The sequence below is a fragment of the Cyprinus carpio genome, chromosome A20 (genome assembly GCF_018340385.1).
Source record: "Cyprinus carpio isolate SPL01 chromosome A20, ASM1834038v1, whole genome shotgun sequence".
In the NCBI taxonomy this organism is placed as follows: Eukaryota; Metazoa; Chordata; class Actinopteri; order Cypriniformes; family Cyprinidae; genus Cyprinus; species Cyprinus carpio.
Window position 1 is genome coordinate 13,173,775 of NC_056591.1, and position 12,371 is coordinate 13,186,145.

Here is a 12,371-nt window from a genome sequence, read left to right on the forward strand (position 1 = left end):
GTCAATGTTGTGTTTCCCGGGTATAAATCTATAAGCTACAATTAAGTTTTAAAATAGAGCTGTTTATTTTGTAGTCATAAACTCGGAATTGAATTAGTACTGCGTTCTATTAGGAGTCAGTTTTTAGAATATCAGTTTTTGAATTATGAGTAAAAGATCTGTGATTAAATTTTAACATATTTTCATATCTAAAAAGTTGCTAAATAAGGACAACTACAACAGCATAAATATGCATTCACATGCCTGATAAATGGAACAATTGTACTCCTAATCAGGTAGAGCCTAACCCTACCAACTACAGCTTCACAATTAATGTTTGAGTTAATTCACTTTTACTATTCCACTATCCATACTATACTATCCATAGAGGCACATTTATGTGAATTAGTCATCAAATTTGTCAAGTTTAAAAGTCTTCATCTGCAGCTTTTCATTGCAAAAGTCAACTATTAATTCAGACCATAATGAAAACATGTCAAAAATGTTTTATTGTTATTTCCAGGGTTATCGGCAAGTATCATATTTCATGAACCAAGAAGAGGAAGATGACAGCAGAGCATAGACGTATACAAGGTTACTGGTGTATTTGTAATGTGTACATGATGAAACCGTTTTTCAACCTTGCCTTTTTGACAATGCACAGACCGAGCAGAAAAATGTGTGCAAAATGTTACTGAATCAAAATACTTCAAAATGAAATGTTTTACTAGATGTGTCTAGTAAGAGATGCAGCTACTGTCTATGAGGTTAAATATCCAAGAACTGTAGGATACAGAACAGTGATTGAAATCACAGACAATTTCGAAGATCTTTCAAAAGTTTTCTTCACTTGCAGAAACTGTGCTTCTGGTTGTAAAGAAGAAATAGCCAGTGATCCAGTAGTCCGAATCCTTTCAAATATACAGTGAGGATGATGAGTCAGTACCAACGTTTTCATTGAGAACTGTCTAGATGGGAATGTGGGTTTTTGTAAAGGCACATAGTTTTTCTGGGTAACCATAAATGGGTCTGAAGGTGATTACTGACATGCAGTTTTTTTTTTTTTTGCATATGATATTATCAAACATTGGCAGTGCCATTTATACTAAATTTGTCACATTCACATTTACAAACTGGATGCAAACAGGACAAGAAAGGGGGTTGGAAATACTATCGGGGTGGAGGTATCTTCAGTCAACATTCAGTCAGTTCAACTTTAGTTTTTCCACACATGGGCATCATATTTCCTTACAGTTAAAGAAAAAAAAAATAAGATGTGCAAAGTTTATTGATGGTAATAACAATGGCAAAAAAAATGTCTGGTGACTGTGGTGATGAAAAGGATAAACCACTTCAATCAAACTACAAATTCAGTCAAATAATATTAAGAAAAAGGCACATGTACAGCAGCCTGTCTAATGTCTTTGTGTGTGTGCTGTGTGCACTGATGTTCGGGACAACTAGCAGCAGTGGAACTTCAGTTTTACAGTTGTGTCTTCTGGCCCCTCTTTATTTGCTTCCATGTGGTCCATTACTGGTCTGTGGCGGTGACAAGCTCGAACCACTGCCTCAAAGCATCACTCAGTGTCTCTGGGAGGGCGTTCACATTTCGCAAGATAATGTAGAAGGGGAAGGGGAATTCCTTCATATAGGACCGAATCTCCGGCAGCTCACCTGGCCCTTTAAATATGGGTACTCTGATATCCAATATGGAATCCTAACGTGGAGAAATTTATGTTTTAATATATATATAATTATACATAATTTCATTAAAATAAATATAATAATCATTTTAAGATAAATTTTATTGTTTTATTAATGCTAAAAAATGTATTAATGCTAAATTAGCTGAAGTAAAAAATAAATAAATACATTTGGGGATCACTTCAAAGTATCGTCAAAGTTTTTTTCATTTTACTAATTGCATAGATTTAGATGATGTCAAATCATAAATAGCAAATTCATTTTTCTTTTTTAGCTAAACCTGCATAGTGAAAATAAAAATCCTCCAGGATTCCTCACCCTGGAGTTCGGGTTATCCAGCACTACAAATATGACAAAGATGTTTGCACTGCGAGCAGCCTGAACAGCAGCTGCAACTCTCTCTTTCCCCTCCAAGAACAAACCGCGACCATCAGATACTATTAGCAGTAACTGAGACGATTCTGTTAAGACAAAGAGAGGGAAAAAAACACATCAAAGAAATGCATTAGAACAGAAAAAAACAAGACTCATAACTGACCGGTGTTTGTCGAGCCAGGGGTCAGGGGTCTGCTGTTTGGCTGCCATGAACATATTTGTTGAGGACTCTAAAAACTGAACAAAAAAAATATATTCCAAAATTTTTTTATTTTGTGGGGGATAAAATGTCAGACACTCCACATTTTAATATTAGTTTAAAAATCTTACAAGATAATATAAATAAATGCAACAAAAAACATAAAAATTAATTAAATCATACAAAATCAAGAAAATCAGAGAGTCCAGAGATACTTACTTGAGCTATTCTGGCCTTCTTCTGCTGGAACTGACAGATCCGCAGTATTTTTGCTCCTGTTTGGTCATTGAACTGCTGGTGGAAGGGATGGAGCAGCTGGACACTCTCTCCAAAACTACAGAAAATGAATTAAAAGAGAGATAAATTAGTCTGTGTATGCATGCATGAATTCATTTATTAAAGCAAAAATAGAGAATCTCTGCACCAGTATTTCTGTGCTCAGCCAAAAGAGGAGTAAAAAAAAGAACCTCACCTGCACACAGCCACCTGACCCACTTCCAAAAGTGTGAGAGCGTTCACTATGACAGAAACCGACTCAAATGCCAGCTACAGGGACAGACACAATATCAAATACAATATTTATTAAAATAAATGAGGTAAAACATCTTTCCATTTTGAAAGGTTCACATTAGGGGTGCCGCAATATACCTATACTAAGAATAACTAATAGTTAAAAAATATATATATTGATATTATGTTAATACAACACATATAATATTGATACTATGCTATTACAACACCTATAATATTGTAAATAATCCCACACTAGTAACATATCTGGTTGATGCTCCAACATAGTAGGTTGATGTATTGCATATTAAAGCTGGTTGCTACAGTCATAAAACGGGGGGGAAAAAGGGAGAAATGTAGTGTGTAGCTACTAATTCCATGTAGAATAATGTTGGAAGAGATGACAGACAAAAACGAGACACTCTACCCACCCCCCAACTCCCCAGTGTAAAGGAATTGACGATCAGTGAGTTCTTTTTGTATGCTTTTGTACAACTCGAGCCCATTCCCCTTTAATCTACCAAAGGGGATCCCATCTGCCCTCGGAACAATATTCTTCCCCGTCCCTCTGGAGGTCTGTGCACGCTGCTGCCATTAATTGTGTTGTATTCTTTTGGCCATGATAATAGTGTGGTGAAAATCTGATATTTTAACAGCCCTAGTTGACTTCAGTAGGTGATATTTAATACCTAAAGTGATTTTGGGAGACTGTACCTGTTTGGAGTGGTTGTCCACCATACTGGAGGAGTCATCCACAGCCAGGCAGATCTGGTAGTTTCTCTTACTGGGCTTTGTTCTCCTCAGCCAGATCTTATCCTTGCGGAACTGACTGGCGATGTAAGGAATGACCTTGTGCATGTTCAGCCGTTTACCTGTGCGGAAGTCTCCCCTGTTTAGGATCATTAAACAGTGTTAATGAAAAGGTAAAATGTTGAGGAAAACTGAAAGAAAACCCATAATTGAGGGTCTGAACTGATAATTATGACCAGTGAAAGAACACCTTTAAATGATCATTCCTGTGATCTTGATAGAACAGATTAAGTAGAAATGTTTCTTTTGAGGTTAGATGGGAAGGTAGAGGGACCGACCTGAGTTTGGCAGCCTGCGTAGGCTCCAAGACAAGGCGGAGCTGCTCACAGAGCAGCTGGGACAGAGGAGACGTCAGGGCCTGGTACTGATGCCACAGCACTGTTGCCGCACTCTCCTGAGGGAAATGGAGCAGTAAAGAAAAAACAAAGAACATTAATTAAAAAAAATATTATCGATTATGTGAGGTAAAGAGAAGAAGCTCAGTTGTCATGTGACTGGTGTTATGATGTCACCTCTTCCTGGGATCCAAAAGTCTGTCTCTGCCAGGCCTCCAACTGCAGCTCCATCTCTCTTCTCAGCTCTTCTGGGTTCTTCAGTTGTACCTGATATACCACAAATTGCAGTACAATCCAAATGCTGAATGTAATATAGATGCATTGTATTATAGATTAATAGCTTTTGGTTTGGGATTATTTTGTTTTTTTAAAAGCTTTTTTTTGATAAAAGTATATTGTGATAATGTGAGAATCAGTTTTTTAAATTTAAAATGTATGTTTTCTATTTTAAAATGTAATTTATTCATTGATGGCAAAGTTACTCCTTTACTCCAGTCTTCTGCATCACATGGTCCTCCAGAAATCAGTCTAATATGATCATTTGCTGCTCAAGAAACAATTCTTATATTTTTGTGGAAACCGTAACACCTTTTCTCCAGTATTTTTTATTGAATAGAAAATAGGACATCATTTATTCAAACGTTTTTAGAGCAAGCATAAATCAGCATACCTTTTGCATGTCCATCAGTAGTTCAGGCACAGTGTGGATGGTGGACTTGTCACTCCTCTCTTTCATCTCTTCTTCATTACTACATCTCTGTGTCTCTGGCTTCTCCTTTTCTTCCTCATCGGTCTGTTTCTGTGCCTCCATGTCCCCACACTCCAAACCTGATAGAGAATGGATGGATGTTAAACATGGACACACAGCTTACATGTGTATGTACACAATTGCTTTATGTTAATATTGCACCTTTCTGAGAAGCTTTATTGTCATTTAGCTTCTCTGGTTTTAGCTCCTGGGCTTCAACTGCTTGCAGGTTCTTTTCTTCCTCCACATCCATTGCGATGTCTTCTTCATCCTCCTCTTCCGGTTTGGCACCAGCCGGCTTCTGCTGTTCTGCACTAGCAGCATCTATGAAGACGTTAGTCAAGAATGTGACTCATGTGGTACCTCTTCTGCACACTGTTTACATAGATTGGAACACGTTGCAGGGCAGATTCAAACCTCTTACTCAAATGAGCACACAGCTCAACATTTCAAAGTTACAAAATTTGGTGTGCATTTCACACAAAATGAAAGACGGAAGATACATAACAGTAAATGAGTCCTCACCATATGTCTGAGCATCGTATCGCTCCTCTCCCTGTTTTATGTGCTCATACAGGTCAGATTCCTGTTGTGTGTTGGGCTGAGACTGATCCTGCGTTTTCTCCTCTCTGTTGTCAACAGTACGCAAACGCTTATTCACACGCTCACTACTATCACCCATTGAGCGTTCATTATCTGCCTGTCCAGGTCTGCGTTTGAAGCTCTGGTTAAAAAAAAAAAAAAAAAAAAAAAAAAGAAAGAGAGACGACATCAGCTTTTCTATATTATACACTTACAAAAAATTATAAAAGTAGTATCATGCCTTTATGTTGTGATTTGAAAACTGCACCACTTTCAGCAACAAGACGAAATACCACAATCAGATAAATGAGCAAATATTTATGTAAAACACCCCACACTGACCTGCGTGTTTCTCTGCCTCTGTTTGCGTGAACTCATCCTGGCCATCAGCTTAGAGTCGTGCCCCTCAGACTGACTGGCATCCGCTGCCCCGCTGCCATCCTCCTGTGGACATGGATCATTTACAGTAAATATCTGATTTACTTAACTGAGCTTAGCTCCAAAATTATAAACAAAATTATACTGACTAGGGAAATTTGATTTTTAGATTTTAGTAAATATCCATGACTTCTACAGGCTGGAAACCAATTTTAATGTTCCCTATTGTGAAGTATATCTGAGTGAGAAACAGGACTTCATATTATCTACCAGGAACTGACTGGATTGTTGGATCTTTGTTTGCAAATAACTGCTATCTCATGTGAGTGACAGGTTGCTGGAAAGGAGCGATTATTGTCCCGCTGTTAATGCTTTGGATTAAAAATGATTTTTATTGTAAAGATGTTAATGTTTTGGGTTCAATATTTTTTTTTTTTTTTTTTTATAATTTATTATTTATTTCCTTTTATTGTGATAAGATATATTTTTTTTTTTTTTGACATCTGCAAACATTAAGCCTCTTTTTTTGCGCACCTCCTTTGCCTGATCTCTCTCTGACGCTGCTCCAACCAGCTCTACTGCAGTGTCACTCTGAACGTTCTCCTCTCCTGTCTGTCCATCTGACGCATGTTCTTTCCTCTCGGCAGAATCCAACTTTGCTTCATCATCTTCACCCTCATTGTCTTCCTCCTGTGAAATGTCAGATTTCAGTTATTATGCAAATGTTTTCCCTCTGCATGTTTGTTTAACTACACATTTCAATGACAAATTACTTTTGAACAACATACCTTTGGTTTTTGGCCTTGATCAGCTGGTATGGACTTGTTCTCTTCTCGCCCTTCTTGTCCTTTATTTTTCTCCTCTTCCTCATCCTCCTCTTCTTTATTCTCTCCTCTCTCGTCTGTTTCAGACTCTTGATTCTCAAATTTTTCTGCTCCTTCCTTCTCTTCTGATTTGTTATCTTCTCCATGTTCCTCCGTCTGTCCTTCTTGTTGCTCATCTGTCATCTCATCTCCACCTTCCTCCGATCCATCTTTCTCTCCTTCCTTATTCTCATCCACCTCCATGAGTTTGTCATCTATATCAAATGGATTCTCCTCTGAAATAAAAGTTAACAGTGTGTGAAAAACAAAGCACAAATGAATAATAATTACAGTTAAACAACTTTTTAATACATGTACACTACCATTCAAAAGTTTAGGAATTAAAAAAAAAAAAGAAATACTCTTTTTGGCTAGGATTTATAATGCATTTCTAATGATACAAAAGATTTATTTTTCAAATGAATGCTCTTCTTTTGAACTTTCTATTCATCAAAGAATCCTGAAAAACTGCATCATGATTCCCACAAAAATATTAAGCAGCACAAACATTTCCCGAGCAGCAAATCATCATATTAGAATGATTTCTGAAAGATCATGTGACACTGAAGACTGGAGTAATGGCTGCTGAAAAATCACTATTGCAATCACAGGAACTATATTAAAATAGAAAATAGTTGTTTTAAATTGTAATAATATTTTTCAATATTACTGTTTTACTGTATTTTTGATGCAGCCTTGGTGAGCACAAGAGACTCTCAAAAACATTACAAAATATTGCAAAACCCTAAAGTTTTGAATGGTAATATCTCTTCTGTTAGAGAAGAAACTCAGCAGATGCCTGAATACTGAACATACCATCTCCTTCTCCTCCCTCTTCATCCTTGCCATCTTCATCCAGGTTGAGATCATCTGGCAGGTCCATGGCTTCTGGTTCTGCTGCCTTCTCCTGCTTACCATGGTATGGGTCTACTTCATTTTCATCAAACTCACGCTACAAAAACACACACACACACACACACACACACACACACACACACACACACACACACACACACACACACACACACACACACATGTTGTTAAATATATACTTATTACCATACTTTCTTTCATTGGGAGACAGTTTGGATATTTAGAGAAAGAATGGTGAAGGACTGACCTCATCCACCTGTTCATGGATTTTCTCCTTTTCTTCCTCATCTTGTGGGTGATCTTTGTCCTGGCTCTTATCTTTCTTTGACTCTCCAGCATCCATGTTGTCATCCTTTGCCACAAGCTCTGACTCTCCCTGATCCATTCCTGGACCAGACTCTTCCTCTTTATCACTGTCAACATCATCATCATCATCCTCATCATCTCCCCACATTCTCTCATCCAGAGTATCTGTCTGACCATCACCCAGATCCCCCATCTTCTTATCCAGCTCCTCATCTTCTTCCTTATCAGAGTCTTCTTCATCTTCCCCTAAACAGGCGTGAGATATTAATGTCATCATGTTCAAATTCAAGTTATGTACTGTCCAAACTGCATCTGCTAAAACCATTTTTAGTTCAAGCTGTCATCTAATTGAGTAACAGTAAGTGCAGTCACCTGGCTCATGGTCCGTGCCGTCATGCATCTTTCCATCAAAGTCTTCAGACATCTCAATGGCATTGTCCTCCTCTTTAATGTCCTGTTTGTTTTGCTCCTCCTCCTTCTTGTCCTGACCCTCCTGGAAGGTGTCTTCAACCTAGCAAAGGTTCAGAAATTCAGTCTGACACCAGTCCAGATTTTAAGTGTCAATCAAGTTCAGAATTTCAATTTGAATCCAGTTCAGAATTTAATTTCAACTCCAGTTCAGAATTCAGTTTAATGTAAAATGTAAGTTCAATACCAATCTAGTTTAATTCCATTTCAGATGGTTTAAATGTTCAAATGCTTTCTTAACAGCGGTTTACTCATACTAATGTACCTGATCCTCGTTTTCGATTTTGTCACTGACGTCCTTCACTCCTTCACCTTCTCCTATTCCTCCACCCTCATAATCATGGAACTCTGTCGCTCCCTCACCGTCTCCTCCTCCCATCAGCTCCTGGGGCAGACAGAAACCCTGTAGAGTGAAAGCACAGATAGGGAGAGAAAGAGATTGACAAAAGGACAGAGTAACAAAAATGTAAAAGTCAAGACAATTAAATGTTTTACAGATAGATATGGGAGAAAAAAAAGGTTTTAAAGTCAACTAAATGATAACAGTAGCTTTTCAGATTGAGCAATTCTGTAATAGAAAGGCTCCAGTGACCAGTGAGGGCAAGCAGAAGACAATATACCTTCTGTGCGAGTTCAGTGAAGATGTTAGCGAGGACGGACAGCAGCTTTCCTGTGGTACGGTGAGCTCCCATCAGTACAGCCAGATAATACCTCACCAACTCAGAGTACAGACACAGCATGGGCTCCAAACGCACCACACCCCTACATGCCTCTTTCAGTTCCTTAATACAAAATATTCAATACACATATCCACTGTTATTTTCAGACATAATCTGTTTGCAGATAATACGGTTTATGTTTGTGTGCGACTGACCTGTAGTTGGTGGGGATGACAGTCGTCCCTGTGTGATCGAAGTCTCTCGAACAGCTCTGTCACGACTTTATTGATCTCTGGTAATGAGAGGCTAGATACATCTCCACTTAGGTCTTCTTCCAGTAACCTGCTCAAGTGTCCCGGTTTCAAGAGCTCCTCTGCCACCTCTAGAGAAGTACACATAAAATGAGCACACACACACACACACACACACACACACACACACACACACACACACACACACACACACAAACAAACAAACGGATCCCCTCAAACATGCTCTGATTAAACCTTGGGTGAATTCCCACCTCTCTTGTTTTCTGACTGCTGATCCTCCTGTTTTTCCTTCTCCCTCCTCTTGACAAGCGTCTGAACCGCACACAGAACCATGTTTATTGCTTTCTCCAGCTGCCTGGAGAACTCAACAGAAAATGGATGGGAACGTCCTGCATGTAGAGAAGAAAAAAAAAAGAAAGAAAGGGGTTAATTTAGATCAATATAGACTATACTAATAAATTATAATGCAAGCAAGATGTTACTCTAATGTCATTTTAGTAACTTTGTTTTATTTTGCCATTTTTATTTTTTTAATATTTCTAGATTTCTCTAGTTTTTCCATCTATTATTTATATTTTATTTCAGCTTTATTTCAAAAATAATTTGAACAGTTTTAGTTAACAACAACAACACTGGTGTCAATGTATTGAAAGAGGAAGTAAGGACAGGACATATCAAAGGTCTGAAGACAAAACTCTTAAACTCAAAACTGCTCTTACGTTTCTGTGACTGTCTGATAGAGAGCAGGTGAGTCTTCCAGGTGGTGAACTCTGTGAGGCAGGTTTCCACCTCTGTCCTTACAGCCTGCAGACCGCAGATGAGGGCAGGCTGGGTATGGAGGACCGGAACACCTTCAGGAATAAAGAGATGTTCTAGAGCCGGGATCTGACCCACTGCAATGCCCAGCCGGTCCAGAGAGGAACAGCAAAGTGTGAAGTCATCCCTATGAGGAGGAGAAATTTAAATAATTTAAATCTAAAGGGCGGTTAAAAATTTTAATTTCCATAAGATTGTTACTGATGACTTGTAGTAAAATAAATAAATAAAACTAAATTCACCATTAGAAATTTTCACTACATTTCCACACATCCTGAACAGCTCAAGTATGATGTGTTTACCATCTTACCAGCTATGGATAACTCTCTCTGTGGATTCCTGGGGGCCAATCCATCCAGCTTCTCTTTCAAGTCTTTCACTTCCTTCATAAGATTCTCCACCTTCTGCTGCACCTCCTTCCAAGCTTGCTCCCCTCGCCGCAGCAAGCATGCCTGTGGCTGGATGTGTGGGGCCAGGGGAGACGGGTGGCTCAGTGTGGCTTGACCCTGCATGACCTCCCCCTCCCTGGCCTCAGCAGGGGCTGCAGAAGAACCTTCGGGACAGCACTGGAGGATCCAAGAGAGCTGCTTGAGAACAACAGAGCAGTGCAGTGCTGAAGACTGAGCCCTGGTGATCCAGTGCTGGAGAGGCTTCTGAGGAGGGAGAGCTGACATCATCTTCAGAGCATGGTGTGTTTGACTGGATGCTCTGGATACTGTCAATCACACTCCTGTTGTTTTAAACGGAAAAGAATCAGAAAACATGAAAACAAGAAAATACCGTATGTATTAAGCGGACCATTCAAAAATTTGGGGTCGGTAAGATTTTAAGATCTTTACAAAAGGTCACCAAATTTGCTTTTTAAAAATAAAAATACAATAAAAACAGTAATATTGTCAAAGATTATTACAATTAAAATCTGTTTCTGTTACTCCATTATTCAGTGTCACATGATCTTTCATAAATCATTCTAACATACAGATTTTGTGCTTAAAGGGATAGTTCACCCCAAAAATCAAAATTATGTCATTAATGACTCACCCTCATGTCGTTCCAAACCCGTAAGACCTCCGTTCATCTTCGGAACACAGTATAAGATAGATTTTAGATTTAGTCCGAGAGCTTTCTGTCCCTCCATTGAGAATGTATGTACGGTATACTGTCCACGTCCAGAAAGGTAATAAAAACATCTTCAAAGTAGTCCATGTGACATCAGAGGGTCCGTTAGAATTTTTTTAAGAAAAATCAAGAACCGTTTCTGTCGGACGCGTGTGATTCGAGAACCGAGGAGCTGATGATACTGCGCATGCGTGAAGCAGACTGACACACAGCGCGTCTGAACCGAACTGGTTCTTTTGGTGATTGATTCTGAACTGATTCTGTGCTAATGTTATGAGCGCGGGTAAACCGAAGGCTTGAATCGCCAATGATGTCATTACGTCGAGCGCAAAAGAACTGGTGAACCGTTTTCGGCAACCGGTTTATTGAATCAAACTGTCCGAAAGAACCGGTTCGCGGGAGAAGAACAGAACTTCCCATCACTACCGGTGATCCGAAAAAACCGATGCAACCGGTTCTTGACTCGAGAACGAGTCAATGTTTCGTTCGTTATCTGGCTCGGTTCAGTCAGTGTACTGTTTGAGTAAATGAAATTACTCCGGGATATTGGTTTATTTGAAGTCAGAGGGAGTGTCAGCCATGTTAAAAAAGTTAACAGCTTAAGTCATTTGTGGATTAATGCTTATTGTTGACACGAACCGTTTCAAACGATTCAGTTCGATTTGGTGAACTGGTTCAAGAAGATCCGGTTTACAGCGAGTGATTCGTTCGCGAACCGGATGTGCTGTGAACGCGCTGATAACAGACCCGGGAGAGAAGTCAATGCTGAATAAAGTCGTAGTTTTTGATATTTTTGGACCAAAATGTATTTTCGATGCTTCAAAAAAAATTCTAACGGACCCTCTGATGTCACATGGACTACTTTGATGATGTTTTTATTACCTTTCTGGACGTGGACAGTATATCGTACATACATTCTCAATGGAGGGACAGAAAGCTCTCGGACTAAATCTAAAATATCTTATACTGTGTTCCGAAGATGAACGGAGGTCTCACGGGTTTGGAACGACATGAGGGTGAGTCATTAATGACATAATTTTGATTTTTGGGTGAACTATCCCTTTAAGAAACATTTTTTATTATGAAGGCTGAAAACATTTGTTCTCTTTCAAACAATCGCTCGGTATCTTGATATGGGTGAGGTATCAGGCATTATAGACTATGGAAGCACCAATTACACCACGTCTGTCCGAAGGACGGACCAATCACAGCTCATGACAAGGAGCCCACCCCCTCCCTATATATATGGCTGTGATACCCAGAAACGGCATTCTTGTTCTCTTCCCCGTGAAGACTTTCCTTTAGCACCTGTTTTGCGCTGCTTCAGTTTACAAACGTGCTGTCAAGGTAGACGTTGCCGAACGCAATGGAGTTA

At 39.1% G+C, this 12,371-nt stretch overlaps 1 protein-coding gene across 2 annotated transcripts; it reads right to left on the reverse strand.

The window, feature by feature from the left end:
* Positions 1-465: 465 nt before the first annotated feature.
* LOC122148971 (midasin-like) lies at positions 466-10,541 on the reverse strand. Of its 2 annotated transcripts, none has more exons than XM_042777685.1 (23): positions 10,188-10,541; positions 9,781-10,004; positions 9,313-9,450; positions 9,005-9,171; positions 8,751-8,912; positions 8,396-8,533; positions 8,035-8,173; positions 7,604-7,908; positions 7,300-7,435; positions 6,409-6,719; positions 6,155-6,310; positions 5,585-5,686; positions 5,186-5,384; positions 4,823-4,984; positions 4,583-4,740; positions 4,090-4,179; positions 3,856-3,971; positions 3,482-3,656; positions 2,730-2,803; positions 2,477-2,591; positions 2,222-2,295; positions 2,002-2,144; positions 466-1,696 (listed from the first exon to the last, which is right to left on the reverse strand). In XM_042777685.1, exons 1-22 carry the CDS (start codon positions 10,325-10,327, stop codon positions 2,114-2,116), a joined length of 3,312 nt encoding a protein of 1,103 aa, XP_042633619.1. In that variant the 5' UTR covers positions 10,328-10,541; the 3' UTR covers positions 466-1,696; positions 2,002-2,113. The 2 variants fall into 2 exon arrangements, with proteins under 2 accessions (XP_042633619.1, XP_042633620.1); XM_042777686.1 differs by lacking the exon at positions 10,188-10,541 and adding an exon at positions 10,120-10,154.
* Positions 10,542-12,371: the final 1,830 nt, after the last annotated feature.

Excerpts from the sequence above, each read along its gene's own strand:
- LOC122148971 (XM_042777685.1), bottom strand. The coding sequence starts at position 10,327 with ATGCTTGCTGCGGCGAGGGGAGCAAGCTTGGAAGGAGGTGCAGCAGAA. Across the intron at positions 4,985-5,185 it reads ATACGATGCTCAGACATATG|ATGCTGCTAGTGCAGAACAG; the intron begins GTGAGGACTCAT and ends ACGTCTTCATAG. Across the intron at positions 2,804-3,481 it reads TGGACAACCACTCCAAACAG|CTGGCATTTGAGTCGGTTTC; the intron begins GTACAGTCTCCC and ends CTGTCCCTGTAG.